This window comes from Penicillium diatomitis (assembly GCF_028827545.1).
Source record: "Penicillium diatomitis strain IBT 30728 chromosome Unknown utg000004l_segment0_segment0, whole genome shotgun sequence".
NCBI classification, from domain to species: Eukaryota; Fungi; Ascomycota; class Eurotiomycetes; order Eurotiales; family Aspergillaceae; genus Penicillium; species Penicillium diatomitis.
In genome coordinates, this window is record NW_026623176.1 from 4072699 (window position 1) to 4099313 (window position 26615).

The 26615-nt window shown below is 51.1% G+C and overlaps 16 protein-coding genes across 16 annotated transcripts; 8 read left to right on the top strand and 8 right to left on the bottom strand.

Annotated features, from left to right (window-relative positions):
• Positions 1 to 93: 93 nt before the first annotated feature.
• Positions 94 to 1217, bottom strand: N7539_004538 (lytic polysaccharide monooxygenase auxiliary activity family 9 protein; the record flags this gene model as incomplete). Its single annotated transcript, XM_056934140.1, has 2 exons — positions 94 to 743; positions 890 to 1217. The coding sequence occupies 2 exons, from the start codon at positions 1215 to 1217 to the stop codon at positions 94 to 96; spliced, it is 978 nt and encodes a 325-aa protein (XP_056791681.1).
• A 1877-nt stretch (positions 1218 to 3094) lies between these two features.
• On the bottom strand, positions 3095 to 5447 carry N7539_004539 (UTP25 family protein; the record flags this gene model as incomplete). The annotated part of the gene is made up of 4 exons (XM_056934141.1): positions 3095 to 4010; positions 4081 to 4658; positions 4721 to 5267; positions 5326 to 5447. The coding sequence occupies 4 exons, from the start codon at positions 5445 to 5447 to the stop codon at positions 3095 to 3097; spliced, it is 2163 nt and encodes a 720-aa protein (XP_056791682.1).
• A 319-nt stretch (positions 5448 to 5766) lies between these two features.
• On the top strand, positions 5767 to 6952 carry N7539_004540 (eukaryotic translation initiation factor 3 subunit F; the record flags this gene model as incomplete). Its single annotated transcript, XM_056934142.1, has 3 exons — positions 5767 to 5868; positions 5953 to 6665; positions 6733 to 6952. The coding sequence occupies 3 exons, from the start codon at positions 5767 to 5769 to the stop codon at positions 6950 to 6952; spliced, it is 1035 nt and encodes a 344-aa protein (XP_056791683.1).
• Positions 6953 to 9490: 2538 nt separating this feature from the next.
• On the top strand, positions 9491 to 10491 carry N7539_004541 (uncharacterized protein; the record flags this gene model as incomplete). The annotated part of the gene is made up of 2 exons (XM_056934143.1): positions 9491 to 9819; positions 9939 to 10491. 2 exons carry the CDS (start codon positions 9491 to 9493, stop codon positions 10489 to 10491), a joined length of 882 nt encoding a protein of 293 aa, XP_056791684.1.
• Positions 10492 to 10791: 300 nt separating this feature from the next.
• On the bottom strand, positions 10792 to 11407 carry N7539_004542 (putative transcription initiation factor TFIID subunit 13; the record flags this gene model as incomplete). The annotated part of the gene is made up of 2 exons (XM_056934144.1): positions 10792 to 11273; positions 11347 to 11407. 2 exons carry the CDS (start codon positions 11405 to 11407, stop codon positions 10792 to 10794), a joined length of 543 nt encoding a protein of 180 aa, XP_056791685.1.
• A 78-nt stretch (positions 11408 to 11485) lies between these two features.
• N7539_004543 (uncharacterized protein) lies at positions 11486 to 12097 on the bottom strand (the record flags this gene model as incomplete). Its single annotated transcript, XM_056934145.1, has 3 exons — positions 11486 to 11635; positions 11669 to 11863; positions 11993 to 12097. 3 exons carry the CDS (start codon positions 12095 to 12097, stop codon positions 11486 to 11488), a joined length of 450 nt encoding a protein of 149 aa, XP_056791686.1.
• Positions 12098 to 12400: 303 nt separating this feature from the next.
• On the top strand, positions 12401 to 12788 carry N7539_004544 (protein kish; the record flags this gene model as incomplete). The annotated part of the gene is made up of 3 exons (XM_056934146.1): positions 12401 to 12525; positions 12603 to 12684; positions 12765 to 12788. The coding sequence occupies 3 exons, from the start codon at positions 12401 to 12403 to the stop codon at positions 12786 to 12788; spliced, it is 231 nt and encodes a 76-aa protein (XP_056791687.1).
• A 336-nt stretch (positions 12789 to 13124) lies between these two features.
• Positions 13125 to 15446, bottom strand: N7539_004545 (pentatricopeptide repeat protein; the record flags this gene model as incomplete). Its single annotated transcript, XM_056934147.1, has 1 exon — positions 13125 to 15446. The coding sequence occupies one exon, from the start codon at positions 15444 to 15446 to the stop codon at positions 13125 to 13127; it is 2322 nt and encodes a 773-aa protein (XP_056791688.1).
• Positions 15447 to 15788: 342 nt separating this feature from the next.
• Positions 15789 to 16388, top strand: N7539_004546 (CCDC12/cwf18 family protein; the record flags this gene model as incomplete). Its single annotated transcript, XM_056934148.1, has 1 exon — positions 15789 to 16388. One exon carries the CDS (start codon positions 15789 to 15791, stop codon positions 16386 to 16388), a length of 600 nt encoding a protein of 199 aa, XP_056791689.1.
• A 413-nt stretch (positions 16389 to 16801) lies between these two features.
• Positions 16802 to 17712, bottom strand: N7539_004547 (zinc finger CCHC-type containing 10; the record flags this gene model as incomplete). Its single annotated transcript, XM_056934149.1, has 2 exons — positions 16802 to 17486; positions 17543 to 17712. 2 exons carry the CDS (start codon positions 17710 to 17712, stop codon positions 16802 to 16804), a joined length of 855 nt encoding a protein of 284 aa, XP_056791690.1.
• Positions 17713 to 18545: 833 nt separating this feature from the next.
• On the top strand, positions 18546 to 21149 carry N7539_004548 (putative R3H domain protein; the record flags this gene model as incomplete). The annotated part of the gene is made up of 4 exons (XM_056934150.1): positions 18546 to 18596; positions 18653 to 19449; positions 19521 to 19661; positions 19718 to 21149. 4 exons carry the CDS (start codon positions 18546 to 18548, stop codon positions 21147 to 21149), a joined length of 2421 nt encoding a protein of 806 aa, XP_056791691.1.
• A 935-nt stretch (positions 21150 to 22084) lies between these two features.
• N7539_004549 (mitochondrial 54S ribosomal protein bL17m) lies at positions 22085 to 22918 on the bottom strand (the record flags this gene model as incomplete). The annotated part of the gene is made up of 2 exons (XM_056934151.1): positions 22085 to 22645; positions 22703 to 22918. 2 exons carry the CDS (start codon positions 22916 to 22918, stop codon positions 22085 to 22087), a joined length of 777 nt encoding a protein of 258 aa, XP_056791692.1.
• A 383-nt stretch (positions 22919 to 23301) lies between these two features.
• Positions 23302 to 23744, top strand: N7539_004550 (MICOS complex subunit Mic12 family protein; the record flags this gene model as incomplete). The annotated part of the gene is made up of 2 exons (XM_056934152.1): positions 23302 to 23322; positions 23391 to 23744. The coding sequence occupies 2 exons, from the start codon at positions 23302 to 23304 to the stop codon at positions 23742 to 23744; spliced, it is 375 nt and encodes a 124-aa protein (XP_056791693.1).
• A 323-nt stretch (positions 23745 to 24067) lies between these two features.
• N7539_004551 (DUF5315 domain-containing protein) lies at positions 24068 to 24850 on the bottom strand (the record flags this gene model as incomplete). Its single annotated transcript, XM_056934153.1, has 1 exon — positions 24068 to 24850. One exon carries the CDS (start codon positions 24848 to 24850, stop codon positions 24068 to 24070), a length of 783 nt encoding a protein of 260 aa, XP_056791694.1.
• Positions 24851 to 24990: 140 nt separating this feature from the next.
• Positions 24991 to 25368, top strand: N7539_004552 (uncharacterized protein; the record flags this gene model as incomplete). The annotated part of the gene is made up of 2 exons (XM_056934154.1): positions 24991 to 25028; positions 25089 to 25368. 2 exons carry the CDS (start codon positions 24991 to 24993, stop codon positions 25366 to 25368), a joined length of 318 nt encoding a protein of 105 aa, XP_056791695.1.
• A 168-nt stretch (positions 25369 to 25536) lies between these two features.
• On the top strand, positions 25537 to 26106 carry rps23 (40S ribosomal protein uS12; the record flags this gene model as incomplete). The annotated part of the gene is made up of 2 exons (XM_056934155.1): positions 25537 to 25806; positions 25928 to 26106. Exons 1-2 carry the CDS (start codon positions 25548 to 25550, stop codon positions 26104 to 26106), a joined length of 438 nt encoding a protein of 145 aa, XP_056791696.1. The 5' UTR covers positions 25537 to 25547.
• Positions 26107 to 26615: the final 509 nt, after the last annotated feature.

The window sequence follows — 26615 nt, forward strand, 5'->3', positions numbered from 1 at the left end:
AGAAAAAGCCTCGGAAGCGGCTCCACGGTCAAAGCACGGACAAGAAGATGAACAGCCCTCCGTGCACATTCGATAGCTCAACGCCTGAACCGCTTAGTGCATGCCGCCGTTGCAATTGGCATCGGTGTGAGTGGCGTCAGAGCCCTGAGCAGCAGCGTTCTGCTTGCTCCAGGGGTTCCAGGAGTTCCAGGAGTTACCGTTAGAGGGAGCAGAAGCACCCTGGTTCTGATTCTGGTTCTGGTTCTGGTTCTGGTTCTGGTTCTGGTTCTGGTTCTGGTTCTTGTCGTTGCCGCTGCTGGACTGCTGGGCGCTACCACCGCCAGTCCAGGGAGCATCACCGATGGGGGTCTTGGCAATATCGGCGTTGATTTGGGCAGCCTTGTCGACCCACAGGTTGAGACCGTTGAAGAGAACCATGTTGTCGTTGTACAGACCGGGGATCTTATAGGTCTGGGCGGGAGCGCCGTTGCCGTCACCGGTCACCTTGACCTGAGCGCAGCTGTAGTAGAACTCGGCCTCGTTGGCCTGAGCACCGTGGAGACCCATGTGCTCAGCACGAACAAGGTACTCGCCGGCAGGAGTGTCCTTGGGGATCTGGAACTCGAAGCGGTCCATGCCGTAGGTGCACCAGGCGTCCTTGGTGAGATCACCGTTCTCGTTGCAAAGGGTCTTCTCCCAGATCTTGAACCATTCGCCGTCACCCTCGTACTCCTTAACGTTGCCGGAAGGAGCCTTGGACATCCCTGTGTTCGACGTAAAAGAACTTTGTCAGTGGTATGTTCTTTTTGATATCGATCGAGTGGTGCCGATATAGGATGCATTTCTTCCTTCACATATCCTCGTGGAGCACATATAAGAAGGGTGAATGTGATCGACCATTGAAACTTACACACTTGACCGGGACCGGGGTGCTGGACCTTGGCGTCGTAGAAGAGCTTCATGCCAAGAGTGTCGCCAGCGGCAACAGTGGCAACCTTGGTCTTGCCAGCATTCTGGAAGGAGCCCAAGTTGCAACGGAAGTCGTTGTCGTTGGGGGTGAGGTTGTCGAAGGTCTTGTAGAACTTGGTAGGGTAGTAGTTCACCTGACGGGTGGTCTGGCGGATGTACTCCCAGTCGTTGGAGACCTGGTTGTTCACAACGAGCTTGCTGAAGATGTAGTGGGCCGAGGCGGACTCAGCCAGCACAGCGGCGACACCAACGAGAGTAGTGAAATGCATCTTGTTGTTGAAGATTGAAAAAAGATTGGAAGAGATTGAAGAAGTGTTGTTTTTTGTATAATGAAACGAGCAAAGAATGAAGAAACCTGGCCGGCAGGGGTGGGATTGAAGAGAATGATCAAGAAAGAAAGTATGCGATGATATCGAAAAGAGAAGAACGAAGATTGTACTTGCGCAGGAAGAAGGCTGAGTATTTATGGACTGAGATTAAGATGCTCGATCTTATCCATCACAGAATAACGACTCTGTTGTGTCAGCTCTTACCATCAAAGCTCCCAAGAACCTCCTTGAAACACCGTTGGCCACCATGAGAAATAGATTCCTTCGGCGATATACCGTTCAAGCTTGATAGTGGAACCGGGACCCTGCGCCAAGCCTGATGTGGTTTCACGATGGAGTCTGGCCATCAGAGACCCTGAATGTTGCTCTGTCCGCACAGTGGAATTTCCCTGGACAGGCCTATGATCAAGGCTCGCCTATTCGGAGACTCATCTGGAATGGATTTCCGTAGAGACGTTCGTGCATTGATATGAGGCGGGCTCCGCTATTGATTACTATTGGATCTCTGAATGCCAAAGCGCAATCAATGTTTCTGGTGCTCATCAAGCACTTTGATGTTTCCGCGACACGAAGGTCGCGCAACTCCGTGACAGGAGAAGAGAATGCGTGAGGCTGTTGTCCAGGATGGCCAAGTCCGCTCGATTCAATAGTGTAGACTCGGCGCGTGGGACTCATCTTTTTGTGACAGCTTCGGGTAGATGTCTCACTGCCGTGGAGGTCTTGGCCGGCACCTTATACAAGTAGAAGGCAGCTGCCCTCGAACAAATAGCTTTGCCGATAGTACAAGGCTGCGCATATGACTTGATGATGATGCAGAGTGAACATAACTGCAAGAGCAATCATGATCTGTGCCCACTCCTTTCTCTTGTCATTGGAATCCTGATCACTTGCTTCATGCTTCGTTGACAGAAACTGCAGGTGAACTTCATGGAAGCCGAAGATAAAACCGAGTACGGTAGATTGCCCGTGTCTTGGCACCACTGGTCATGAGAGGGTCCACGGCCTTCACTGATATGGACTGCCATGCAGGGTCCGATACACTAGATTATTCTTGGCAGAAGGGTCGATGGTCCTGACTCGGAGCGGATAACCAAAATACGAGGCGTTGTGAGGAAGGCGGCTAGAGTATGTTCAGGAATCATCAACATGACACAAGTTGACGAGCCTGACGTGTTTCAGATTAGAACATCGGGTGGTCAAACCGTCCATCCGTGGTCGGCAACCGGGAAAAGTGGGCCTCCGATTGCAGAGATCACGGGCAGGGTCAGGAACGGATTTGCCGATGTGAGATCGAAGGTGAGCTATGAAGTCCCCAGTACTAGTAGTATTATAGTATATACTATATACTACATACATTCATGTACTGATGCAGTCATGTACTATGCAGCAGTACGATTGACGGAGACGCAGGATACTTCCATCCTTGGCTGGCTCTCGGGTCACGAACTACCAGTTCTGCGGGTGCGAAGGTCCGGTTGTCGCCCTACACTGAAGGGCTAGATATTCGACGGATCTGTTCGCGTCCATGAATAAAAATTTACAGTCCGCAGCGAGCCTTTCATGATGTGAACGGAGGATGCCCTGACACTTTCATCCTAAGCGTTGAAAAAGAAAATTGAACTGAAGTTCTTTCAAAGCACCTCTCTGGTACAGACAATTCGCTAAGATAGGTAGTAGACCCCTAAAAACAAGACACAGGGTATGAACAACAGCCTTCACGAGAGGAATCTCCAAGTGACAACGATTCCCACACATCGCCAGGTAACAGTTGTTCTGATATGTCTTTATGCAGTCGAGAGAAAAAAAATCACATTTTTTTATACAAAGGTGAAAGTGTCGCCGCCCTTCTCGCGTAGCATGTTCCCAACTCGAGATGTCCCTACGGTCCGCTCGAGCTTAAGTGCATCCCACTTCGAGAATAAGGCGCGGACGCCTCCCTCGGCGGCTTCTACCACCGCAGCAGGGTCTAGACCCAGGAATCCAACAAGTTCCCCGTAGAAAGTTGGATTCTCGGGCAGACCGTACATGATGACTCGGCGCACCCCGCGGATCTGGTATCGACGGAAATGGTGGGCGCGCTCGGTATAGAGCAAGACAGAGTACCGCCCATTCATAAAGTAACTGCGAGCCCGACTGACCTCTCGAGCCTCTGTGTACTCCGATATCGCACCGAAAGAGACATTCGTCGTCTGAGCAGACTGGGCGAAGTGATTGCGCACACGGACAAAATCAAGATAGGAAGGTATGAAGATGATAGTGCCAGCACCACCCTTACCCCGGCCTGTGGTGATATTTTTGACTAGCGTGGACAAAATAGTCGTGGTAAAGTGCTTGAAACGGGTGTCCGGGTCCTTGAGAGGGGACAGGCTGTCAATGCGTGAGAAGGTTTGTTTGACAGGCACTGGCATGGGAATCTCGGTGATAGCACCGGCGTATGTGGGATTGAATTTGACACGTCCGTTGGCATTTTGCATGGACTGAGAGAATAGAGAGTTGATCTCCGGGGTAATGAAAGACGTCAACAGAACGGTTTGCCGTACGTAGCGCGCATGGTTGTCAAGATACCAGTTCCGGACGCGGCTGAAATCACATCCATGTGCCTCCTTAGGTTGAAGATTAAGGTGTTTGAATATGTATGGGACATTGTCCCAAAGTTGCATCAGAAGGGCATCGGCGTGATCAACCAGGACGACCTCAATGGAGGAGAGAAAGTCGTGATCGCGCTTTTTCTCACTGTGTCAGGGAGGGGGTTGTTTCACATTAGTTGTCTGTGATCATAACTCACTGGCAAGCGCTAACTTACTCGGCTTGATCCATGATTGTTCGAAGACCCAAAGGGCTGCACAGAATAATATCGGAGCTATAGAACTGGGCAAAGTACTTGACTGTCTTGCGAGTGAATTTCAACCCGAGGCGGAACATATCGTCGTCATTACCGCCGAAAAGATCACGGAAGTCGTCCGGCTTGTTTTCCCATCCAGCGTCATCGGGCCCGGAGAAGGTGTCTGTGAATCGCTTCTTGTTCTCTTGTTGCTCGACTTGGTAGAATCGTGTGATGGCATTGACTGCACGAACGCATGCCTGTCTCGTGGGAATGATGTAGAGAACCTTGGGACGAGTGAAGCCCTGGTCGCGGTACTCAACATCGGTGTCTGGGTCTTTTGCTAACCGGGCATTGTTCTTGAGCACTTGATCCCGAGTCTTGATGATGTGGTTGACGCAGTGAAGAGCCATGATATCGCGCATGTCTTCGGCCATTGACGCAGTGCGTGCACCATAGAGGACATCCTGATAGTCGAAAATATAGGGCGCCACTTGCTGTGCAGGCCCGTTGATGTTGGGGAGGAGCTCGGCGGCGCGAGGCTTCAACTTATTTTTGATCTACGTATGTGAGTGCTAGTTAGTCGCAAATATTGCAAGCCTTGCCATGAGTAGTTTCTCACCTTCAATCCACCGGTACTCTTCATGGGTGGGAATAGCGCCGGTTTCAGATCACCCGCCTCGGGAACTGACTGAACCACCCGCAGCCCGTCTATCTCCTTCTTCACTGATGACCATTTGTTGGCCTCGATCGAATGTATCCTTTGCGCTAGATCTGCTCCCTCTGATGAGTTGAAATGCTTCTCGAACGGACCCAAAGCTTCATCATCATCGTCGTCATCGTCATTGTCTTCCTGGTCGTCTTCCTCGTCTTCGGATGGAGCTTGTTCTTGAAGTGCGTGATCCGCCTGCACTTCCTCCACCATGGCTGCTGAAGTCACAGATTGGTCGCGTTTCGTGTCGCTCTCCAGCTTTCTCTTCTTGCGCGCTGGTCCTTTGTTATCGGAATTGGCTTGTAGAATTTCCAGTAGTTCGTTGTATGGTCGGGCGGCGTTTTCTTCTTCCACCTCACTATCCGATGAGAGATCATCCACCATTGCGTCGTCGCCCACATCCACCTCGTCCAAAGGCGCATTGTTCGCCACTTCTTCACCTGACGACTCGTCTGAACTGCGGCATAATTAGCTTCACATGTATAACTTGCGCAAGCCTTTCCGGCAGCACTCACTCCACCTCTCGCAAGCGGGATGTCGCAAAATCATTTCCTCGGCCTGTGATGCGACCTCTTCTTCCTCTTGTAGACTGACCACCGCGACCACGACCGCGGCCTCGACCTCTTGGTGGAGCCATGATTAAAGTCTAAATGTCGAGTGAAATAGGTGATGTTCTGAGTCTTGACTACGGAGGGTCATCTTTTTTGTTGCTGGACTTGAAAACAAAAAGCTGAGAGCAACGGGCTTATCTCTTATCTTAGCGCGAAAATTCCCACACAGTCACACACAAAGAGAATCGGCCTCAGCGCGCGGGCAACTCCACTTTCTTTGCTGGAAAAATTGTCCCTCCGAAGAAGTCGAATCGCCCGTTTGGAGAGACACTCAACAACTCGTAACCAGTTCCGTGAATCTCTCCCCTTCCCTCCGCCCCTTTTGCATCGCCTTCATATCACACCATGGCCGAAGATTCATTCCTGCACCTTGCCCGCCCTTTGGGTCCCGTCTCTGTGGGGACCGCTCCCACTACTGCCCCTCTTAACGTGGTGATCCAGCCGCAGGTACGATTGCAGAGCCGACCCTGTTATATTTGCTCTGACATTTGAGAAGCGAGTCTCTAACGGTGCATTACCGCTTTCTGCTAGGCCATCTTCTCTATTCTGGACCACTCCCTTCGCCGCAATGCCGATCAAGAACGTGTCATCGGTACTTTGTTGGGAACACGATCTGAAGATGGAGGTGAAGTCGAAGTGCGCTCTGCGTTCGCCGTTGGCCACTCGGAGGCCGAGGATCAGGTCGAGGTCGACATGGAATATCACAAGCAGATGCTCGCTCTCCACCTGAAGGCTAACCCGCGCGAGGTCCTCGTCGGTTGGTACGCGACTTCCTCCGAGCTCAACACCTTCTCCGCCTTGATCCAAAACTTCTACAGTGGCCAGGGTGACGGTACCTGGCCTCACCCCGCTGTGCACTTGACTGTCTCGACCGAGGCCGGCAAGGACCTTGAGACTCGCGCCTACATCTCTGCCCCCGTCGGTGTTACCGCTGAGCGGGCTGCCGACAGCGCTGCTTTCATTCCCGTCCCCTATGAGCTTCGATATGGCGAGGCTGACAAGAGCGGTCTCGAGGCTATTGCCAATGCTAAGGATTCGGAGGATCGTTCCACAACCGTCATGTCCGACGTGGAGGCCCTTGAGCGTGCTATCGAGGAGGTTCTGGGCATGATTGACCGTGTCTCCCGATATGTTGAGTCTGTGATCGATGAGGAGGCCCCGGCCTCTACTGCGATGGGTCAATTCCTGCTTAATGCTCTTGCTCTTGCTCCCAAGGTTGAGCCTGCGGATATTGAGCGTGACTTGTACGTTTTGACTCCTCTCCTATCCCAGCGCGTTACTTGACGATATATAAAACTAATACTCTCGCAGCAACAACCACATCCAGGATGTCCTGGTCGTCTCCTACTTGGCCAACACGATCCGCACACAGATGGAATTGTCCAACCGACTAGCAACTGCTCAGCTCACCCTTGGTGGTGGTGAGGCCAGCGGTGCCTCCGGTGAAGGCAACCAGCGCAACCAGCGCGGTGGCAAGGGTGGTCGCCAGCAGCGCCAGGAGCGCGCTGCCCCTGAGGAGGCTCGCGCTTAGGGAAGAGCTATAGGGGCGGAACAAATCTTGCAATGATGTGACAACACCTTTTTCGCGAGGTTACGAACTTGTTCATTGATCTTTCCTGGATGTCTCGTTTTCTTCTTCCTGCCTTACTTTGACGCTGTTCGGGGTGCATTCTATGTTTTTTCTTTCCCTCTTCCCTCTTCCCTCTACCTGTCTCTTGGGTACCCTTTCTCTTGAATCTCCACCTCGATTTCCCCCTACATTTTGCTACATCGACTTCTTCTTACCTTTCCCAGTTACGGAGCAGGAAAGATACATAAAAAGTTTGAGCACGCTGCTCTGACCCCTGGACCTCTTCCCTCGCATCCTTATGTTTATGACGTCTCTTCCGTCATTGCCAAGCGCATTTTGGTATATCGGGGAGTCAATCTTGGCTCGAAGCATGAATAGAATTACGCCTGCACCAGGAGGCGAGAACCGGTTGGACCGCTGCACCAAACACAAGGAGCAGAAGTTTGGCCGGCCGCACGAAATAAACGCTGTGAGAGAATCATGAGGCGGAAATCTCTCGGGTTGATCAGGACCCGGCATTATGAAAGTCGCATCTCACTTGAGCGCGGCGTTTTAGTTATGATGAAATGCACATAAAAATGCTAGAGGCTTCTAGTATGTGTTGATTACCGCTTGTAGGTTCCAAAGTGGCTCCGGGCGCACATCTCTTCCCTATATTGTTGGATCATGGATGTAATATACCCTGTTCGAGACGCTTTAGTTACTGTTCTCTATGCCTAAGGTTTGCAGGGACTAGAAACAACCTCGACCGAGTGTGGAGGTGTTCATGGTGGAGACTGTTTACTGGCTGTTGAGGGCTCAGATCATGGAGCATCGGCATGTGGGCTAGTTTGGAAACTAGACGGCATTTGCATAGCAGGGCCTGTCTAATACTACTCCGTCAATCTGTGCAGCGCGTGGTATTGCTTCCATTACTTACCTCCATGTTCTTCCATATCAGCCGACTCCCAGCTTGTACTTCCAACTTCGTGGCAGTTGGTCATCGATATATAAATCTCTCAGTTGTTGTACCTATCCACTCTATCTCCATTGCTCGTATCTTCTGAGGCATCGGTTTCACCGCAAGGCTGGGCTTTCAAAATACTCGGTCGGGCTTATGAACGCATATTTCAGGTGATTGTATCATTCATTATCGTAGGTCATCCAACTTATCCTACCCAATCGCAGATTCGCTATACACGGCAAACCTAACAGAAGCTTGGGTGATCCATCTACACCAAGCCGCACCTATACTTGGAAGCTCTGCCAGTACCTTATATATCCGGTTGACGGTCTCAGGTTCCACTCGATCATCCTTTCGTCTTCTTCCAACAAAGGACTACACAAGCCCACCATCCGTCAGCTCGGCTATCGAAGCAAGTCAAGCAAGCAAACATGGCCTTAGTTCCAAGAAATCCCAGTCTCGCCACCAAAAGCAACAGCCACTGATGTAGCACTGCACCACTGTGCCAGGACACGACGATCGACATCATCAACCACCACCTTGTAAATGGACTGCCCTAGGCGCAAATTGGTAATCACCGGAGCCGGGCGGTGTGAACCTTGGAGGAACCCATGCCGGTCATGTCGATCATCACACCAACGCCGACTTTCGTCCGTACTCCGCAGTCTATCACTGGATGTTCGGGAGACTCGGGATGCCGGGCCAAAGGGGGGCATTTCATTGATAACTGGAACACTAGAACTACATGATACTCGACTACCATAGGACTGACGATGTGTTTGAGTGGTACATAAGGCAAATAGTGAGTTTGAACACATCAACACAATGAGTTGCGCCCCGCAAATTTGGATCCGCTGAAGCTAAAACCTGCACGTATTTCTATTTCCTGGCATCGCTACTACAGAAATATCATTGGGACGGTACAAACTACAAAGGTAGTAGAGGCTCTACATAGTCGTCATTAGATATGAAGCGAACAATACCGCAGTGATATAGATGACGTAGCACATACAGCATGTACAGTTATCTACTGTTTCTCAAAACCGCAGAGAAGTAGGTAAGCTTAATAAGATCGCCAGATAGCATCATGCAATGATTGCGGCGACCCGGCGATCGACATCGGTGAAGCACATTAGTCGATCCCATACGTACAGAACTGCATGAATCGATCCTACAGAGAACCGTATAGAATCGTGTAATCAAAGCTAGGCTCATGAATTTCTCAAGAAGATCCTGGGAGTTTCTGTCTAATCATCTACCGAGTATCGAAGCATTTGCCATTACCCCCCATCTTCATCTTTTGCGGTTCCATTTGCCCGCCGGAGATAAAACCTTAATTCGTGACAAAGGCCGAATTAACTATTCCTCAGGATCCACGTTGAATCATTTACGTCTCTTCTTTTGGGACCACATTCCTCCTTTCTTCTCGATATCACTAATTTTGCTTGTATTTCACTGTCTTTATCTGCACAGTTAAAGACTTGGAAGAACTCTCCCCTTCAGTCCAAGATACACTCAACCCAACTGCGACACAATCTTCGTGATACCGGTCAGCAATGCCAACGACACATGATACAAAACAGCTGGAGACGACCAACAGCTCCACCAACGAACAACGACACTCAGACACCATCGCATCGGCATCAGCATCAGCATCGACATCGGCATCGGCATCAACATCAGTATCAACAGCACCACAAGCGCTTACCACATCAATGTCCACCAAGCCTCCCTACTCCTCCTCATCAACACAAAATGCAACTTTCCAAGCGTGCCAAGCATGCTATCTTCGCAAAAAGCGATGCGTGACAAGTCCCAACCATTCTCAATGCACATATTGTTTCCGAGAAGGCCAGGACTGTCTGCCAAGAAAGCGACCTACAAAGTACGTGATCGGAACCTACAATGGACCGAATCTACACAATCACCTCCCTGCGCCTACAGGAAGCAGATTGCGATCGCTCATTTAGAATCCACGGTTCTCTTTGGCTAACCGTTTTTCAGACAGACGAATTCACAGTCTCGGTCCAACACCAACACCCACAAGGCTCCCGTTTCTACATCTGTTGTTACGACTGCCCAGGATTGCAACATACGTCGACCGTATCTTGAAACGGAGGTCCCACCGTGGAGCGCAATGTACTCGATGGTCTCGGAAGCGCTGCGCCTTATTCCACCAGAGGATTCTCTTAGCGATCCACTATCGCGCAAACGTCCCGCATCTGAACGAGATGAAGAGGATGAACGTGATCAAACAGACACAGAAACAGACAACGAACCAGAAGGAAGGGGGACAGACAGCGAAGAAGACAAACCCTCGAGGCCAAGAAAGAAAAGCTGCTCAATATACGAGGCCATCTCTGCTCGACATGTGCAACACATCCCCACAGAGGATAAGACGAGATGGACAGCAGGTGAGACGTGGAATACAGCGGCTACGAGACCTGGGCCTTTCGGTTTGATCGCAATGAACGGGAATGGGGAAAGTGCTGTGAATCCGAAAAGCCCCGGCACAGGGGCCTTTTTAGGCGAGCTTGATGCGCTCTTGAGGTTTTGACGTCATCAATGAGTTGCTTCTTGTCAAAAGACTCAATTTCCTCATAAAACACCATATACAGAGATGAAAATATAACCTTCCTACTAAATCAGGTAATGAGTCCGTAACAATAGGTGGTTCACTCCTATTCAATTCACCGGGGTATCTCTTTGCGCAACCAACGCCTAAAATGCAACATGAAAAGAACACAAGAATATAGATATTCAGACAAAAACGAAAAAACCCCATAACCCCACCTCCAAACGCCACGCTATGCGGGCATGGCACAACCTCATCACGTTGCCCAACGTCCATGATGCCTCAACCCACAGTCTTCCGCTTCTTTGGGACCGAATCCTCCGTAGCGTCGGATTCGCGGCGGGGCGCAGCAGCTCTCTTGCCCTTGCCCTTGCCCTTCTTGCTAGCCTTATCGGCGCCCGTCACGCTCTCGGATCCATCCAGGTCATCGGGCGATGCAGCAGCGCCCTTCTTGCCGGCATCCTTGGCCACTTGGTCGTCGTTTTGATCGAAAGCCTTGCGCGCTTCCTTCAATTCCCGTTCCATATGAAGCAGTTCTTGCACACGACCGAGCTTGTTAGGATCCCGGCGAAGAGCAAAGCGAAAGTCATCAACCTTGACTTTCTGACGATTCGCATGATGCGCCACCTGGGCTGCACCGTGGCAAAGTTCAAGGATAAAGTCGGTAACAACTTCATCCAGGACGCGAACCGTTTCAGGCAGGGGCTCTGCGGGGAACGAGGGGTCGGGGCTTGGATCACCGTAGGCGAGAAGCAAGAGCCGGACTGTCAATTATGAACAAGGCGTTAGCTGAAAGTCACCGTGAGATGATTCGATGAAAGAGCTCGTGACACTCACGTTCGGAGGCGAAATTCATTTGACCCTTGTGCCGGGCCGCACGCGCACGAGGTTCCGCCATGATCGTGTGAAGTGGGCGTTTCTCAGACTAGCGGTCTTCACGTTCAGCCGAGGTATCGCGAGCCGCTCGCTTCTTGATTCACTTCGCCTCAGTCGCTGGTGACGAGGCAGTGCTGGAGACCTGCTTGGCTCGCTTGCCGTTGACCTTGGTCGCGATCGATGACTCGGTTGACTTGGGCTCAGCAGAAGCTTCAGTCACGACTCTGCGAGGACTGCCGCACTTCTCTGGCTGCTAGCCTTGACCCAAAATCGAGCTTGTTACGGTTGCTGATTGGGACTCAGCAGAACGGTCAAGGGTGACTTCGCGAAGACGGCCGCACTTCTTGGGCTGCTTGGCTTCGGCTTCGGACGATGTGGCGCGAGGGGCACGCTTCGTGGCTCGCTTGCGTGTGATCAAGGCCGAGGTCGATGCAGGCGATGATTGAGTTTCAGCAGGAGCGTAGTTGGGCGGTTGAGACTGAGTTTCCGAGAGATCACACGACAGAGTATCTTCAGGCGCAGAAATTTGGCTAGTTGGGTCTTCGTAGGAAGATGGAATTACTGTGACAGAGGGTTCACGGAGGTTTGCTTAGATGTAGGCCAAGACTTTTTCTTCGACAGAAAGTTCAGCCGTTGCCTGTTCCTCAGCCGCAGCAGCCGCGGGCGGCTGCGCGTCGCCGAGACTGGGGGTTTCCCCACGCGGAGCGGACATGGTGGGCAGAATAATGTGGGTGCACCGGTGCAGTGGCACTTGTGCACTACTTCGGATAGCTATTCGTCCTAATTCAACAAAGTCGTTGCCTATTGTCTCAAATTTGGGCACTTTTCTTGTTGTTTTGGGAACGAAGGCGTGGCATTGTTTGTTTTGGTTTCAAGATGGTGAGTGTGTTGGGCGCTGCCTGGTGGTCGTGGTCTTGCATGGCTTCGCGGTCGTCTAGAAGGAGTGATCAGTTCATCGCCACTGCCTCAGTCGCATCAAAATATACTTGTGCTGTCTGGCAACTAGCTAACCGGGATGTCTTTATTCCAGTCCGCCCTCTTCAACTTCCAGTCTTTATTGCTGGTGATCCTACTCATCATCTGCACGAGTAGCTATGCGCACTCGATCATGCCGGGTATAATGGACCGGAACCAGAATGGGTGAGCATCAACGATGACTTTGCCAAGAATGACTATACTTCAAGAGAAGAATGAAGGCTGATACATGCGTCTAATAGAGTACTCGGCATATTCTGGAAATGTGCACGTGTAGGGGAACGACTGAGTCCATATGTCAGCATATGCTGCATTCTGATGGCTGTGAGAACCCACAACTCCCGTGTCGCTAGATCACGTCAGAATCGTTTACGGAAATATCTAACATCCCCTTCAATTAATAGGGTTCGATTTTCTTCGGCGGCTGAGCTATTCTAACCCCAAATTACCCAGTGGGAGTGTTAACGAGACAAGCACCGAACCTGTCCAGAGTTCATGGGACGTACGTGTAATCGTACGATCGTCAGAGTCCTCATGTTCACCTTCCAAGTTATGTCACATTTACATTTAGCGCAATTGAAGATTCAAAAATTCCAGATATTCAAAATGGGTTCAAAGGATATTACAAAGGTGTCAAGGTCTAGTGAACGGTTCAACACCTACGCGTGCTCCCAAGTCCAGGCCCTTAGGCACCAGTTATGCAAAGTACTGAGATAAGACACATAAGACATGAGAGAGAACAAGTTCAACAGGGGTATCCAACTTCAAGGTTTCGACTTGGTTTTATCTCCAAGTTTCCGCAACCCTTCCTCCATCAAGTCGTCTTGTGGGCTCTTCTCAACAGGTCCACTTTTCTCCGCCGAGGCGAATCTCGCAGACTCGGCATCCTGCGCAGCCCGGTCAAGCTCATCGACGGCAACCCATAGACGTTCTGGATCCCGAAGGTACCGCAGAGACTTCATGGTGTATGAATCGAGAGCGAATCCTTCGGCTTCCATAGCCTTCATAGCAGCGGCAGTTTCCTGCACTTGTTGTGCGTTGGCGTAGCCGTTGATGATCAGATTCCAGGTCACGTCATTGTAAGGTACTTGGTGCTTGGCCATCATCTCTCGAATCTTCTCCGCAGCAGCAGGCCGCCGATGCCACAGGAAAACGCTGAGAAGGATGGCCCAGGTGCGATAGCTTGGTTTCGTATGTGTCACAGGCCCGTTGCTAGAAGCGTGCAGCATGTCTTCTACTATGCGGACGCAAGTATGCATGGCACGCGAGCTTTTGCGGAGAGCGATTAGGAATTCGTTGTATGTGTGGTCCGTGCCCGCCAAGGGAGCTATTGTTGGATGGCCTTTCCTGACAAGTTCGTGAAACCTTTGATAGATGCGTTGCACATTCATGACGGAGCTGCCGCAACGGAAGTATGTTGCGATCATGATGTACAAGGCCATGGGAGTGGGTGGGGTGTTCGCACCGTCTTCTCGAGGCGTATAATGAGGAGGAATGATGAGGAGTTCTTTGAGCGGAGTAATATCATGAAGTTTGTTATACATGTCGAGCATAGCGTAAAAGACACCCGATGGGTCAGCATCGGCGTCCAAGTTCTTGGCAGTGAAGACATAATGCGAATGGAAGATTTTGTTTGCGACGTATGGGTTTTTGCGAATCTCCTCCTGCGCATCAACTTCTCGAATAAGCTCATGCACACGTGATTGATCCCCACGAGAAACAGCGTCTGTGAGTAGTGTAACGTAGGTATATGAGTCAAATTTGTAATCTTGACTCGTCATGAATTGAAGCATGTCGGCACCAAGTTGGTGGTCACCGGTCTTGTAGGCATTGGAGAGAACCACATTCATCATATCTCGGTCCGGACGTACTCCCATCTCCAGGAGCTGTGGTAGAATGCGGAAATTGCGGCCTGATTCACCGTCCTCGACGGTGTCCAATGTCAGAAGTTTGCAGCAGTGCCGGAGAACGCCTTGCGAGTTCATTGTAAAAGTGGGATCATTCAGTCGCGGAAGAAGTTTGAGCGCCTTGAGTGCCCGATCGACATCACCCAATTGAGTGAATCTGTAGACGAAACACAGCTGGGTTTCCGCTTGCCATTGGACTCCTCTTGCTTTCAGCGTGCGGAAAGCCAATCGGACCCCATAGGGACGAGCTCGTCGAATGTAAAGGCGAATGCCCTTCTGCGGTGGTGAGATGATTGGCCAAGTGGCTGGTCGCAGACAATACTCAATCATCCAGGAGTATCCGTGCGAACGGGGCCCGGTCGTCCAGTCTTTCAATTCCTCATAGTAGAAATTGTCAATGTACAGAAGCGAGTCCGTGACCATTGTGAAATCCGGTGTATCTTTGCCCTTCATTGTGACAATCAAGAAGTTCAGGAAAAGCTTGGGATCGTTCTGCAGCAGCCAGAACGCCAGAGGCTGCCAATGCTGGGCTTTGACATCCCGCCTGCAAGTTTCCCAGAATTTCCGAAAAGCGCCATTGCAATCTTCTTGAATCTTTGCAAGTATCTTCTCCCCAGTCGGGTTCAGAGAGGGTATGATGTTGTCGCTGTTGATTTGGCGTTGGTAATGTTTTGCCTTGTAGAGTTCTTCGTAGGCCCGTTGCCATGTACGAAGCGAATTACCAGAGGCATTGTATAAAGACCTCCCCCGAGTGATAGCTGCTATGGCAATCGAGCTTTTACTCAAATTTCTTTTCTCGCGTTGAATTTCGAAATTGAGCCGTTGCTGTACTGTCGAAGCGTCTGAGGGATCGAGACCATTCGCGGTCATGATATTTTTGATTGATCGTTTGGAGACTAACCGCGGGCCCGTGACCTTGTTAGATGTGCGAGGAGCGCCAGCGTCCGCAGATGATGCAGATAAAACGCCATGTTTTTGCGAGTCACCCTCCGGGGTATTATTTGCGATTCGGGACTGGTGTTGTTCTTGACTTTGCTGGACAGCTGTCGAGGTGTGGTTCAAAGCGCACCGCAAAGTATGCCGATTGTTAGGCGTCCGAAAAGTCCGATGTAAATGGCCGGGGCTCCGGAGCAGGGCCTGGAGGCGAGCCCGAGCAAGCTCTTTCGGACAAAACAACATTCAGGATCCTGCAGTAGCCCGCATCGAAGATTTCGAGTCGCAAAAATATCGAAGCCCATTAGCGGTCGCTAGGAGGAGCCCGGGCGCGCAACAATGCGGAGACCCGGAAAGTTTGAAGGCGGAGAACGGCCGAGTTTGCTGTGGCTGGAGAGTGGCGCATAGCGTCCTTAATCCTTATCGCCTGAACATCGTCTGGCCTCCATCACCAACATTCACGACTTTTTACCTGGAAAGTGAAAGATTCGGGGCTGTACCCACGGCAATAATAACGGGAAGCAATCATACTCAAAATCGATTTTTTGGCATTTGAGGCTTCTTGAGCTTTTCCAGCTGCTCAAAACCATGTCTTCCTCCCACGCTTCACTAGATGCAGCTTCCAACGATCGCAAAGCCCGCCTGGCTAAGCTCGCTGCGTTGAAGCGCAAACAACCTGAACCCGAGGAACCATCAATCGCCGACCTCAACGCTGAATCGGCAGACCGAGAGCAAGCCGCTTCTGATGTGACGACCAAGTTTCTTTCAGGTCGTAATTACGACGCTGAGACGCGCGGGCCAAAACTTGGCTTCGAGCAAGGGCCGCAAGAAGGCAAAGTGACGGTGGAAGCTCAAGCAGCAGAGATTGCGGAAACTGTGAAGGATCAAGCGCAGAAGGATGCGGAAGCCGATCAACCGATCGATCTGTTCAAGCTACAGCCGAAGAAACCGAATTGGGATCTCCGACGCGACCTCGACGAAAAACTCAAGATTCTGAATGTACGGACGGAGAACGCTATTGCTCGACTGGTACGAGAACGGATAGAGAGCGCGCAGCGCGCGGCTAAGGCACGGGGTTCAAAATCCACTGGCGAAGAGGGTGAAGAGGTGGGCATCGAGGGAGATGCTCTAGTTGAGGGCATTCATATGCGGGAGCAGGAAGTCGACAATGACGAAGATACGATTTGAACTGATACCCCGTGCTGCTGAAAGGCAAGCTTTACGATTCCTTTCCTTCGCTTGTTTTTACTCCTCTCTTAGGAATGGCCCTGTACATTACTGCCTGCTTTCTCCTTTTCAAGTTCTTAGCTCCAAGCCACTTCGACACCCCAGTTTTGCTACCTTGTCTCCATGATTCTACTAAAAGCGATGTCAGCGTCAAGCTGAAACTGACTCTGTGTTCATAGTCATGAAAACAACTCATCCATCATCGACGAAGCTCTGATGCAAACTATTTTACAAGAAGTCTCTCTTCGAGTTGAGAGGCTCATAATGGGAATACTAATGGACTCGCTGCTTGCCTGCAGTCGTTCGTTGCATACTTCCTCAGTAGGACAAACGGGCTGGACGTTTCTCGCACTGCGCCTTCGGGATAATACCATTCACCGGCCGAGATTCATTGATTGCGTCAAGGCAATCCGTTTGCTGTAAGGACTCAAACTTCGCTCGCGTGGTGGTCCTCCTCGTGTTCGGGGGGTTTGTCTGGCACGGTCTGCTTGGGATTGTCGTTCAAGGGAGCCTCGGTCCCTATACGTACGTTTGTCAGAATGCTCGTACGCGGCATCGGGCGTCATTGATCGTCGCTGCTTTGCGATGCGACTTTTCTCAAGGCTTCTGCTGCGCCGGTCGGATTTTCGAGAGTCATGTGTCCCCGTGGCTCGATGTCGACCCCTTTCCTCGGGGCTGCTCTCCCGGCGTCGCCGTCGGATGTTTCTATCCTCAGTCCACTCTCTCGACAAAGATCGCTGTTTTTCGTGCGATGAATATGACTTTGCTGAAGCATCTTCCGAGGCATCACTGTAGCGTCTTTTCCTTGACCCAGTTGGCAGAGGTGAAGCAGAGCCACCGCGGTCAAGCGCGTCTGAGGCACGTCTGCTGGAACGCTCGCGGGAGGCAGATGCAGACCGGTTGGTAGATATCGTCGAGACTGAATCTACCGAATTTGATGATAGTGATCTGGCCCGTCTTGGTGATTTCTCTTGAAGGTCTCCGGGGATTTCGGCCGAGTGTCTCGTCGTGCCTCTGTCCGCCTCTCGGCCAGCGAGGATCTTGTCGGCCAAACCAGCCCTAAGGCAGGGGTCAGTCTCAAAGTGATTAATCAGGGGATCACCAACAAAACATACGTATCTCCTGGTTCCCGCTGCACGTCCTCTGATAGTTTAGGCACCAGTGTCGGATTCAACAGTTGCTGGGTTCTTGAGGGCCGAGCCTTGTAGGGGCGCTCTTGCGCCGTAGCTTTGCATTCGTAGCTATAGTGTCGTATATTGCCAGTCAGTAACATGCGTGGCGCCATTCTCTAGGCAAGGCTACATATCTCGTTTCAAGCACTTTTGGCATAGTGTCGTCGGAGAGGCTTTGCTAGGTCCAGCTCGAAGTCCTGGAGCATTCCGGTAGCGGTTCATGGCGTCGTCGCAAGTTGTGTAATGTTCCCACTAAGATAACGACGCTTTCATAAATGTACGAATACCCTGTCCCTGATAGTTACCCCTTCAATCAAACTTTGGGTTGAAGGCCTGGATGGTCGTAGTCTTCTGATGAGATGGAAATTGATGGCAGGCGGTGAAGACGGTCCAACACGGCAAAATAGCACCCACGAACCTGTGGACGTTGGAAGAATAATCTACGCTTTGCTTCCTGTCAAACGACAGTCCACTATCTCTCACGAAAGTCGACTCCAAATTTTGAGGGTCTTGGCTGTCGTGGGCTTCACAGAACCTTCAATTTCGGCCTCGAGACTTCTTCTTTGCGTCTAACCATCATCTCGAACTGACGTTGATCTTTTCGTTGACATGAACCAACTTTAACATTCCGTGAGACCCGCTTTCCCTACTGAACAATCGCCATGAGGGAACCCATACAGGGCCTCAAACATAAACAAGCATTATTCCAAAGCGCCCAAAGAACCCTGCACTAATTATGATATCCCGTGGTAGACTCATTCAATGGCGAACGCGCTGCCACAGAGAAATGCCTCTCTTTTTTGGCTTGTCTGAAACGGGACCTACCAGTAACCTCACGAACCTAACGTCATTCTTGAGCCCTCTATCTCCGAAAAGCTTTTGAGGGACCGAGTACCTGTACTTGACATTTGAAAGACAAGCAAAAGAGCAAGAAATACTCCTGGACATGGCATCCTCTAATACGAACAGTGCGGACGGACACTTCTCATTTGCCAAGGTAAGCTGAATTCAGTGTGTTCCGGAAGCTGTTTTGTTAACAAGATTTTTTGCTAGATTGCTGCTATGCCTGCACCTTCAATGTCTCAACCGTCGATGGTTTCAGGTGAAAGTGGCGCGGCCAATACCGCGAATTCGACTCAGTCCACCGTGGATCACGATTATGAGAGCGTGGAACTCGCCGAACGACGTCCGAGCCCAGATGGCGAGAGACACTCCTCCTCCGACCGCACTTGCCATGGTCTCACAGCAGCCATGCAAGGTATCAATCTCGATCCTCGCAATTCGAGTCAAGGTTGCACTCTATCAAATGGTGTCTCTGTGAATGGTATTCTGAAACGTGAAAACTCGTTTGACGACGATAGAACCCATCTCTCCACGTCTTCGACTAAGATGACCAACTTCGATACGAAAAGCTTGGCATCGGTGACCACTTTTGCGATGGATGAGAAAGATTCGGTCAGACCCGATGATAGTGCTAGTGTGCAAGCTGTCGACGAAGATGAATCACTTTCCGGTGTTGCCTCCGGGGCTCCAAACTCCGTGACAGGCTCTGAAGCAGGGGTTCGGCTCTTCCGTGATCATTTCCGCGATAATGTTGGTATCCGCTCTCGGGAGATGGCTCCCGGCTACGGTGAGGGAAATCCTCAAGATGCAAATGTCATGTCTCCAGACTCTGTTGCTAGTAACTTCGCCAACCCGATCAACCTCGAGACATCGACAAGCGCTCACGTTGTTCATCCGTTTCCACTTCATCCCGACGAGAAGCTTGCTACTGCCATGGAAAGCCCCAAAGACCGGCTCGTGGTCCTCACAATTGAGGAGAAGGTTCGCGCGTTCATCAAGTATTCGAGGTACGACGGACCTGCTTCGAGTTCATTTCTTCTCTCCAAGATGCTTCGATGATGCTAACAAGAAGAATCAGTGAACAATCCTTGGAACTTCCGCCGAACAATTCTTATGGGCGACTACTTGCGCATAGGCTAGGTGATTACTACCATTTGACGCATTTTGTGGACAATAATGTGACGTCTGTGCGCCTCCACCGGACGCCTTTTTCGAGACTGTGAGTTTTTAACCTTGAGTGACACACTTCGCTTGATCCATTACTTACTTCAGTAGACCAACTCCTTTGTCGGAGCTGTACCCAGTATCCAACGAGAAGCCTGTGCATCCTATGCCGACAAAGATCATGCGCCGAACAGACGGACGTCCTTCGGCCGAAGGGAGCATAGCGGCTAGCTCATCCGTGGCATCGAAAGCCGCGTCTGAAGCAGGTTCGACAGACCAGGACGGAGATAGAACTGGGTCCGCCGGTTCTATGTCCGCAAAGGATCGCATGGCAATGACACGAGAGGAGAGAGAGGCAAAATATGCCGAAGTTCGTGAGCGCATCTTCCGCGACTTTCCCGAAAGCGCCAAATCGGAAACTAGCGGTGATTCGACTAGCATGTCTCGATCAAGTTCTACAACAGGACGAAAGAAAGCTGCTAAACAGCGCACACCCCTCGATGACGGCTTCGAAGCCCGCTCGCAATTCAATGTCTACTACCCCGGCAATCCCTACGGCAACAACATGTCAGGTTACAACTCATCCGTGTCCGATGGCTCGTATTCTAACAATGTCCCATACATGGTGGGACCGGGAGTGGCCCCTCCCAATGGAGGTTACACTCCAACCAACCAGAACATGATGTATTCAGGACAAATGAGTGCCAACGGCTTGTCCCAATACCCAGCAAGGATGACTCCCCAAATGAACGGCGTTCAGTCTTGGCAAGGCACGGGCACTCCGCAGCAGTCTCCCTACCAAGGATATTCCTCAATGAATCAGACCTCAACGGGGCTTCAACAAGCCGCTATCAAATCTCCGCAAACAACTGGAAATTACATGACCCCAAATTCACCACAGTTCGCCCAGAATACCAATTGGGCCAACCCTACTTACATGGGTCACCCACCGCAGCATGCTGTACATCAACGTACCCCGCAAACACCGTCGTGGCCCAATTATCCCGCTCAAAACGCAAACAGTGCAACTGTCACGCCGCACGTTGCTACCTACTCGTATGCCCAATATCCTGGACAGCATCTAAACTCCTCGTTTAACAACAGTGGCGCTCCCCATGCAAGGTCGCACTTCAACCCACAAACGCGCTCATTCGTCCCTGGGGATACCGGCGCGCAAAGACATCCTGTCAAAGGCGTGTCATCCAGAATGCAAGCCTATGGCAACAGGGCACCGCCTGTGGCTCAGCCTAACTGGTCCAGGTTTCCGGATCCTGCTCCAAATCAATCTTTCGAGTCTTTCTCCAATGCCAACCCTCCTCGGAATTCGAGCCCAGCCTCCCAGACTTCTATCGCCAGATGGGGTACACCGTCCCATTTACCTCCCAAACCTCCCCCATCCGAGGTATCGTCCGACTTCGACATCAAGAATCGATCAGGGTCGGTCAATATCGCAGGTGCAACTGCCAACAGCAACGGAATATCCGGTGTGGTCAACAATGGCCCTTTCGTTGTGTCCGGAGGATCAACTGCGAAGATGCACTGATAAGTCAATCGGAAGGCTGATCATCAATGGGTCTCCGGAGCTCATGTCTTAGCTCCTCCTCGCTAGTGAAACAGCATAGCCGGTGCTCGTGCGGGCCCAAATGAAAATTGCAGACTAGACCTGGAAAAACAACTGAATTCCTAGCTCATGTTTGATTAACGTACGCCAAATTCCCGGTAGTTCACCAACCAGCTCCTAGACATGAGTCGTAGCCCAGGTTTCTCGAGTATAATCAGCGATTTCACGTCAAAACGACCTGCATCGAGAAATTTTCTTAGTTTTTTGAAAGGACGATTTGTAGAAGGTGAAATTGTAGGCAACGAGGCGTAACACGCCTTGCGATACGTGCTAGGTATTCTTCTGATGGTCCACACAGCTTTTAGCCAAAGGCCGACAAAAGGGATCAAGTCAAACCAGGAAAGCAATCAAGGTTTTCTCTGGCAGGCCTGGGACTAGGTTGATACCTCGTAAGCAAAGGGCTGAGATATTTGATACTACGCCGGGGCTGATTCGAAATACACACTGTAGTTACATGATCGTTGGGAAATCACCTCCGACCTTCGCGAGGTTGTGGACTGACTCGCCTTCAAGCTGCGTCATAAGCAGCAAATTTCAGTATTCCACCCTCTAAATTTCGACAGCGAAAATTAGTCTTAGGTGATGGACAATTTTTATGAGGTATCAATGGTCTTGTACTGTACAGAGGCTCTCTGCCATGGTGCGGTCGGGGCAGATAAAGGTGAGCAGGCATGAGAAAGCAGCAGAAACTCCTATAAGAACAGAGAAACGGAAGGGAAAATGCAGAGCGAATCCCACGGGGGAACAGACAGTTGTTCTTTGCGACAAGAGGTGCCTCCATCGAGTCAGGGAAATGACATGTGGAGCACAAGGATGTTGTTAACGATTCCCAGTAAGAGAATTTAAGCATCAGCACTTCAAGCACGGATATTCTTGGCAATACGCTCAGCCTCAGACGCACTTCGCTGCGCCTCCACCTGAGCAGCCTTAGACTCCTCACTCTTGGGAAGAGCGGACGGAACCTCCAGCTCAGTTTCAGAGTCGCGAATCTGCAACTGCTGGACCGCGGCTTCAAGTTCATCAACACCGCCCTTGCGGTACCGTGTCACTTTCATCTTGTTCAAGGCTGTCAGTTCATGTTCCGTCAAGCCTTCCTCACGTTGACGCGCAATTGCGCGCGCCGTCATGGCGAACCGCATATCCTTGGGTCCATCCACGAGTTCCAGGATCGCACTGGGTGCTTGATCAGCAGGCTTGCGCTCTGGAACGGCATTCTTGTCACCCTTGCGGACGTTGTAGTATTCGAATTTCTCCTTGGGCTCGACACGGAGCACACGTGTGTAGCCACCAGGTCGCTCGGCGTACCGCTCGCGGAGGGGACCGAACAGCTTAGGGATGATGTCGTGGGGTTTCTGGCCAGACGAAGAATGTAAGCCAGACAGTCCAAAAGAGTCGATGTGTTGTGTTTCAACAGTCCACTGTCATCACGCTACTCCGGTGCATTTCGTAGAAGATGCGGGCGTGTAATCACATACGTAGAAAATCTCCAGAGCCCGTCTCCGACTAGCCTCTGAATTCTTTTTGCCAAGTGTGATCAGTTTGTCTGCCAGTCTCTGTGCCTCTTTGGCCTTGGCCCATGTCGTCGTAATCGATTCGTTCTCGAAAAGTGAGGTGACAAGATTGCGGAGGAGCGCCTGTCGATGAGAGGACTTCCGGCCCAGATGCCGGTATTTGCCACCACCGCCGGCCATTGTCTGTGAGATGAGTTGGACGTAATAAAGGCTTATTGAGCGTGGATTGAGCAAATGTTTCTTCTCTCTTAGCCAGAGTCGCTCAGATGTGGCCCAGATCCAGGAATTTGACTCGTTGGAGATCGCGAGGGAGGAAGGTCGGGATCAAAAGATTCGACGGGTACGTTCACCCAATCGGAGAGCTTCCACCGCCTTGACCGACGTCCGACCTTCTCATCGCAACGAAACAGTTAACAACATTCCTCGTTTCCTTGCGCTACTGCTTGGTCAACAGGCACATTCACGACGTTTGTGCCCTTGGCAAGCTTTCAGAACGCATTGCGCCTCTTGATCCGGGATTTCATGTGAAGTCTTCAGACCACCAAGCTTCGCGCAAGACCGAAATGAATTTCGTCTCCGGATTTGTATGGTTCTAGTTCTTCTACCACGAGTTCGCAAGGAGGCTTTAGCTGATACTGGTAAATGTCCATAGGCGGGTGGCTTTGCCCTAACGACCTCTGTCCTCTACATCACCATCACAAAGCACCGCGCGACGCGACTCGAACAGCGCCGGCAAATTCGTGAACAGGTGCATCAAATCAACTGGCTTGCGGCCTCTGCCGGGGCCTACGATCGACGTTTCCTTCCACAGCACAAGCCTCGAAGCATTGAAACGACGAAGCGACCCGAAGAGACTCAGATCACCATCAAAGATGTCCTGAAACATAGATGGAATCAAGAGGTGGGAAACTTTGCCCGAAATGCAAATGGAAATCGCTGGGAGGTCGTCAAGAATGCTGCTTCCCGAGGATGGAATGATATTTTGCAATTCGTGAAAAAGTCCTAGATGAGCCTGGCGCTCATCGATTTCTTTGGCTTCATCGACTTCTGTATATTCATACTTCTATTGCGAGCGGCTTTTCATGGTGCGCGGCGTCAAGGATACCCCGGAGCTTCTTGAGTGGAAACATCCAAAATTCATCGAAATTTCTGAGAGTCGATTCAAATGATTGTGATTTATTCATTAGTGCGCTTTCTTTCGGTAGAGTTTTCAACCTTAGTCTTCGATGACAATTAATGGGCGGGGTTTGCGTCCAGCGCAAGGTAAGAGTCTTTTTTTTTGAAATGCAGTTGCGAGTGAGACAAACTGGTGGCAGGTTGCACAGTAGCTCAGCCAGATATGGCCGATGACGGTCCGGCTGTTGTAACGCTGTCTGAATCACTCCATATGTCTTTACTTTCTTTCTCCACAGCACGAATCGCCTGGGAGACTTCTTCCAATTTAGCAACGACATCGAGGACGCCCTGATTGACTTGATTGAAAAAGCGGTCATTAGCCTCGCGGCGCTTTCTGGCAAGAATGATATCTTTTTCTGTTTCCTCGTTGAGATTCCTATGAGGACCGCGCTCGCGCATTGTCGGTTGGTTCTTGGCCCGTCCCTCGGTAAAGTTGCCTTCGCGCGACTCAGAAGGCTTGGATCCCTTTGCAGAGCTGGCCTTGTCGGCAGTAACTGGTTCCATGTCCACAGGTATATCTTCTGCATCGCTGCGAGCCCATGCTTGTGCGAGTTTCAGTTGTTTCGTGCGGAGGTCTTCCAGCGCTTGGGCGTGCTTCTCACCAAAAACATTCTGACTTGCAACAGCGCTTAACTCAACCTCGGATAGAGCGCTTTGCATCTCCTGCCAGATGGCATCAGAGCCATCTGCGTCCAGGTTGGAAAGACGCTTTGAGGCAAAGGGGGAGAATGAACCGCGACGATCTGAGGAGCTTTGATCCTTGTCGCGGTAAGAAGTCCTGCGGGGAAGGAGTGGAGGCTGGTTGCCCGGTGGGAGAGGAGTCCCAGCAGGCGGCACAGACAAGGAAAGATTCGAAGCATTATGTGATGGCGGTCCCTGGAACAGAGACGGAGGCGGCAGTCGCTGGGAGCCTTGCGGCCTTTTAGTCGAGTCCATGGCGATCCAAAAGCAGTAGCGGAAGTACAGCAGCAAATTTGACGGAGTTGGGGGGACCGAAGCAAGAGCAGCACTATGTCGATGGACAATGATAACATTCCACTGTCAGAGCTGGCTTATCTTATCCCTTATCGATAAATATGACGGACGATGCTTATCGCCCTTATTCCGGTACCACGTGAGCTTGGCGGCAAGGACAAGACGGCTGGGGGTTTGTCCGATCCCGTGACTCGCTTAGGGCATGCGCACAAAGTCAGGTGAGGCAGTGTTCCAAACCAAGCGAGTGTGCCGGCGTTCAAGGGTATTCCGAAACTCTCGACTTTTCGACACCCCACGACCCTCACCTTCTCGACATCCCCATTTTCAGTCGGTACGTATTCGACCCTTGCGCACCTACTATTCCTTTCAACATGCGCCAATCGATACTTGAAATTGTGTTATATGTCGACGGCACGGATGGCGGACGATTCGACCTCAACATCATCGGTTCACGAAGCGATAATTACCGATCTGCATGACCAGCCTACAAACACCTGACGACATTCCAATGTTCGAAAATCTCCGTCACCACCGTCGCATATCTTTCACATATTTCTTTCGAACAAGTGGCGCGACAATTTGGGATTGTCTTGGCATTCAGATAATTCGAGATCGGGAACTAACATGCATTTTTTGCCTCAGACCAAAATAATTCAAGATGGGTAAAGGCAAGCCCCGTGGTCTCAACGCCGCCCGCAAGCTCCAGGCGCACCGCAAGGAGCAGCGCTGGGCCGATCTCCACTACAAGAAGCGCCTGCTCGGCACTGCCTTCAAGTCCTCTCCCTTCGGTGGTGCTTCCCACGCCAAGGGTATCGTCCTCGAGAAGGTCGGTGTTGAGGCCAAGCAGCCCAACTCCGCCATTCGCAAGTGTGTCAAGGTCCAGCTCATCAAGAACGGCAAGAAGGTCGCTGCTTTCGGTGAGTCGCCCGTCAACTTCCACATTTCTGCATCGACTCGTTCATCACTATTCGACCATAAATGGACACTACAACCTGGGAATCTTGCAACGATAGATACTAACCCCCATCTCTCCCTCAGTCCCCAATGACGGTTGCTTGAACTTCATCGACGAGAACGACGAGGTCCTCTTGGCCGGTTTCGGTCGTAAGGGCAAGGCCAAGGGTGATATTCCCGGTGTTCGCTTCAAGGTCGTCAAGGTTTCCGGTGTCGGCCTTGCTGCCCTCTGGAAGGAGAAGAAGGAGAAGCCCCGCTCTTAAGCAGAGTATACCCATCAAAACCAAAATCTGGTGGATGAAGGGAAGGAGAATGGAGTCTTCTGGGGTCGGCGACAGACCGAAAGCCCGTCTTCATCAGCGCCGGAATTTCATGAGATCTTTTTTTTACCCGGGCGGGCTTTCGTCTGGATTCATGTGTGCAAATTAACACGACTTGAGAAACAATTCCAAAAAGATGGCGCTATGATAATTTCCTTGTGCTTGTGGCTCCTGCCTACGAATATCAAAACCTAGCATGTTCATGTCCGAGTAATGGAACCAACTGGATTGGTTATATTGCATTTTGATAACCTCAATCGTATACCCATCATCCACCACAGACCGACGTATTCTGCCAGAGTTGCTTGCATAAGGTAGTGTCCATTGACAGTAACGTTTATAACGTTCACACAAAGCACCGTTCTGCCTGTCGATTATTCCCTGAGCCAACAATTCTCCAAAATGGCTTTTTTAACTGATATCCTCCTGCAATGTTTTGTATATCCTTATCT